Source organism: Rutidosis leptorrhynchoides, chromosome 2 (assembly GCF_046630445.1).
Source record: "Rutidosis leptorrhynchoides isolate AG116_Rl617_1_P2 chromosome 2, CSIRO_AGI_Rlap_v1, whole genome shotgun sequence".
Taxonomy (NCBI): Eukaryota; Viridiplantae; Streptophyta; class Magnoliopsida; order Asterales; family Asteraceae; genus Rutidosis; species Rutidosis leptorrhynchoides.
The window spans coordinates 136,062,120-136,067,500 of NC_092334.1; the positions used below are offsets into that span (position 1 = coordinate 136,062,120).

Below are 5,381 nucleotides of genomic sequence, written 5' to 3' on the forward strand. Positions count from 1 at the left end.
AAAAAACATCACGGAAAATAATGGAAATCTAAGTGTCTTCAACAATAAGTATCGGCAATTCCTTCGGTGTTCAATAAAATCCAATTACTTTCTTTTAATTGGATATCGAGGCGGAATTAAATGCACAAGTTGGATTGGCTAAAGTGGATTACAAACCCGCTCTCATGACGATACTGATGCGAACTCCGCAACGCAATAAAGTCTTTAGAGTGGATTCTTTCGAGTGTTTTAAAATGTGCGTATTGTTCTTATTTGTATAATTTTGTACTTGTAAAACTCTTCGTTATTAATGATATTCCTTGCTTAAAAAAATGAAAATTATATTGTCCATATGATATAGATAGGTCTGGTGGTCCTAGCAACTATATACATACCACCACGTCTTTTAAATCATCTTAAAAATTCAACGCCAATAGAAATTAAAAAGTAACTAAACAAATGAGTATGAAATCTATATCACTACTAGTGAAAAAAAAAAAAAAAAAAAAAAAAAAAAATATCACCTCTAGTGAAATGATCCGTGAAATTACGAGCCTGTTTAAACGAAACAGTTTAATGATATGTTTTAAGTATTAAGTGAATGTAAATGCTAAAGTCATTTGATTTAATGACCCGTGAAATCAAATATTCCGACTAAGAAACTTGTAGTTGTGTTTACAAACATATTGATATACTTAATTTAGTCAGAATAAATGAACTACATTTATTCTCACACCACTTTATTTCAATTTTCATCACAATTATTATTTTTCTTGTCATAAAAGCTACATTATATCATTTTTTTAAGACATGTATTTCGCAAACATATGTAATGTAATTAATCCCGTAGAGAAAATCCATATTTAAATAATAATAATAATATAATAATACTCACTTCGTCTCACTACAAGTATCCACTTACTTTTTGCACAAAGTTTTAGAAAATTTCACTAACTTCATTCTCCACCAATCAGAAATCTTTTCTCTCTAGAATAACCTCTTCTGATAGATTGAAACATCAAGTGGATACTTGAAATGAGACAGCCCAAAATAGAAAGGTGAACACTTAAGATGAGACGGAAGTAGTAATAAAGTTTGCTCTAAAATTGAGTATTTATATTTTTAATAATTATTATTAGTAATAACAAATGCCACTTTAATTTTTTTTAAAAACTAAAATACAATTATTATATGAAGGTTGTACAATATGTTTTAAAATTTGTACATGTGTTTATGGTATGTTTTGTAAAAGATTGTACAATTTGTTTTAAAGTTTATACATATGATCATGGGGTGTTTTACCATAAGGTTGTACATAATGTTTCAAATATTGTAGATATGGTCATATGTTATTTTATCATAAGGTTACATAATGCTTCATATATTATACAATTAATATGTTAATATTTTTATTAAAAATAATTAATTATTTTAATGACATCATCATGAGGGGCTTAGAAATTTTTCTTTCTTTTTAATTTTTTTTAAACTTGGATAATATTTATTTATGACATTATCATTTTATAGATTTATATTATAATATAAAATAAATTTTATACATACAATTCAATAAGAGTTAAATGTAATGATTCTTTAAATAATTATTAAAATCAATTTATATATGTAAATGAAACTTTCACTACACATGCCTTTAAAATCATCATTAGTATTATTCATGCCCTCGTGAATTTCATAAACTGATTATACTTTATATTTTTTAAAGCTAGTTCATATCAATTTATTGTAATATTTAAAGTGTTGCCAAATTTATGGTCATGAATCGTTAACTAACAATATAACATCAAATTAATTTATAAATAACAATAAATCTTTATTATTAATTGCTACATATACGAAATCTTTACATATAGTTCGGTGATTTCAATTAACTAAAATAAATAAATAAAATATTTATTTAGTTAATGTTAGTGGCATCATCAAGATGACTTAAAAAAATTTTTCTTTTTATTTTTGATTTTTTATAATAAAGGAATTAACCTAATGTTGACATCATTATTATAAAAATTTAATAGAAACTATAGATATCACTCGTAACTATACGTCTATACCTAATCATTAAATCTTCTCATTTATATAAATATATATTTAAAATTTATATTTTCGCCCAAAAAATAGAAATTAAAAAGTAACTAAATAACCATTCATACATACCAAAACACATTAAATTTGACTTCTTGTCATCATCATCATCATCATCATCATCATCATCATCATCATCATCATCATCATGTATATTATATTAAAATGCTTTAATAATCATGTGAAAACTAAAACACCTATATACAGTACAACGATTGGTGCTTGGCTAGAAACTCACAATAACCATATTCCCAACTAATAATGGGGAACACTGGCTCTTGCTTTACTTCATCAATGGAAACTCAATCTTTTCCTGTTGACACTACCTTCAACCTTCCTTCTCCATTGCCTTCTTGGCCTCAAGGTTAATTTCATTCGTATCGATCTCATTCTTGCTCGATCTCTTGCAAAATTAACCCGGCCCGTTTAACCTTTTATAACGAGTTTGTGATTCGAATTCTAAGCTTTATACAAACTTATTTTGATCATGATTAGGATTAGGATTGTTCTGTTTTCAATGTAATCACTATTACATTTTTTTTTTACTATGTAGCACTACTAAAAAAAGGGAATAAAAACCGGTTTTTAAGGCTTTAGAAATCAGTTTTAAAATCGGTCTCTATGTAGTGTAGACATGTTGACACAATAAGACATGTTACTTATATTCTTATGACAGAATTATTTTTCTTTCATATGTGAAGGTCTTATTATCAATGATTATAGTATTGAATATTTGAGTCAATTTATATGTACATAATTTATTAAGCTTGATTAATGAGTGTAGTTTTTATGTTTGATTATTTTTGATATTATTTCATAGGTGAAGGCTTTGCAAGTGGAACAACTGATCTAGGAGGACTTGAAGTTTGTCAAATAACATCATTCAAGAAAATATGGTCTACTTCACAAAATGCATCATTTGACACTGACGTCACCTTTTTTGAGCCATCACCACTACCAGATGGATTCTCAATGCTTGGTTGCTATTGTCAATCCAATGACATCCCACTTTTCGGTTGGGTTCTCGCCGGAAAAGATGTTTCTACCGGAACCCTATCCGATCCGGTTGACTACACTCTAGTTTGGAGTAGTAAGGATTCATGTTACATATGGCTACCAACTCCACCAGAGGGTTACAAGTCAGTAGGCTACGTCATCACTACCTCACCCGAAAAACCGTCTTTGGATAAAATTCGATGTGTTCGTGTTGATCTAACCGATGAACTTGAAATTTCCGATGAATTATATTTGAGTTCGAAAGAGATAAATGTGTACGGATCAAGGCCAAAAGTTAGAGGGAGACTAGCTCAAGGAGTGTCTATAGGAACATTTGTGATCACAACAATGGAAGATGATTCAAGTGTTTTATCTCTTTCTTGCTTGAAAAATAATAACTTTGACAATTTAATTGTTTCAATGCCGAATTTAGCACAAATAGCTGCGCTAATTAAAGAATACTCTCCAAGATTCTATTTTCACCCTAAAGAAATGTATTTCCCTTCTTCAACAAAATGGTATTTCACCAATGGTGTTTTACTATACCATGTAGGAGAAGAATCAAACCCTATTGCGGTTGAACCCACCGGCTCGAACCTCCCTCAAGGTGGCTCGAACGACGGTACGTATTGGCTCGACCTCCCGGTGGACGAAACTGAGAGAGAAAGGGTCAAGAAAGGTGACTTGCAAAGTGTAGAGGCTTATGTTCATGTCAAACCAGCTCTTGGGGCAACATTTACTGACTTATCTATTTACATATTTTACCCTTTTAACGGTCCTTCAACGGCTAAACTCGGGTTAGTTGATGTTCCACTTGGAAGAATCGGGGAACATATCGGAGATTGGGAGCATGTGACAATTAGGGTTAGTAATTTTGACGGGCGTTTAGTTCGTGTTTATTTTGCACAACATAGTGGAGGGATGTGGGTGGATCCCACGTCCCTCGAGTTTCTAGATGCAAGTAATAACATTGCTGCGTATCCATCTTTAAATGGACACGCAACGTACCCCATCTCTGGACTTGTCCTGCAAGGGACGAGTACAATAGGAATAAGAAATGACACCGCAAAAAGTGATAAGTTCTTTAATGTAAAGGATGTGTATTCAATCATGGCGGCCGAGTACATAAGTGATGTAACCGAGCCGCCATGGGTGAATTACACAAGAAAATGGGGTCCGAAAATTACGTATGAAGTAGGGACCGAGATCGAAAATTTGCAAAACTCAACGGGAAGTGTGGCATCGGCGATTGGGAGTTTGTTGAGTATCATACCGAAAGAATTTTCAAGTGAAGATGGACCTACTGGGCCGAAAATGAAGGTCGATTGGGATGGAGATGAAAGGTAAATTAAATTGTACTCCGTATTTATTATTGATTGATTTACGGCCTCTTTTATTCAATATTACTACGTATTTTTTATTATTGTACATTTCATTGCTTGCATATTGTACTTATTGTCATTGAATTGGCGTTTTACATTAACATTAACTGTTTAGAATGTGTAACACGTCACTCATAATAAATTTAAGTATCTATTTATTTTTATTTACTTTATCACGAAGTATAAGATAAATAAATCATATATAAATTAGTTGTGATATTTTCACCATCGTTTTCGATGTGTGCATCAACAAGTTGTACAATAGAACTTGTTAATACATATACGTTATGAACTTATCATGTGAAATTATCGATTTCTATATAATAGGGTATAATAATAATAATATATTTATACATATTTATAACTGATCTAATATACATTATAAAAAATAATCCACTTAGCTCGAGTTGATTGCTCAAGGTTAAGTAATAAGTTTACTCGTTTGAAATGATGAAGAATTTTTTTTTTACCCTAGTGTTGAAAAACTACCGTATACATCTTCCTTCCACTTATGATTGTATATGCGGGATTGAATATAATTCTAGTTTAAGATGTCAATTACGTGTTATAAAGGTATATACATACTTTTTTGTGAGGCTATTAGTCATCAACAAAATTAATTTGCATCAGCTTATACAACTGGTATATTTAACATCTCAACTAACATACAAAATGGGGTCAACTGAAGTAGGTGGAATCAAACCAAATATAGCGAAATATGAAATGGATTAAACGTTTCAAAACTCATCTTATACGACTAAATTACTTTTGTGAACCTTGTGTTCAGTTGGTTACCAATATAACTAACTAGTTTTAGAACCCTCGCTTTGCGTCGGGGATTCGGTTTTCAATGTATTTTATTGCGTTTAATTTGTAAAATTATTTCATGGCTAATGATGATGTCGTTGAAGCGCAACTCGAGTC

At 30.7% G+C, this 5,381-nt stretch overlaps 1 protein-coding gene across 1 annotated transcript; it reads left to right on the top strand.

The window, feature by feature from the left end:
- The first annotated feature begins 2,294 nt into the window (after positions 1–2,294).
- Positions 2,295–4,550, top strand: LOC139891431 (hypothetical protein At1g04090-like). Its single transcript, XM_071874402.1, has 2 exons — positions 2,295–2,443; positions 2,900–4,550. Exons 1-2 carry the CDS (start codon positions 2,341–2,343, stop codon positions 4,420–4,422), a joined length of 1,626 nt encoding a protein of 541 aa, XP_071730503.1. The 5' UTR covers positions 2,295–2,340; the 3' UTR covers positions 4,423–4,550.
- The last annotated feature ends 831 nt before the right edge of the window (positions 4,551–5,381 follow it).

Bases quoted from the DNA above. Each gene is read 5' to 3' on its own strand.
- LOC139891431 (XM_071874402.1), top strand. From the start codon at position 2,341: ATGGGGAACACTGGCTCTTGCTTTACTTCATCAATGGAAACTCAATCT. The intron at 2,444-2,899 runs GTTAATTTCATT...ATTATTTCATAG, and splicing joins ATTGCCTTCTTGGCCTCAAG to GTGAAGGCTTTGCAAGTGGA.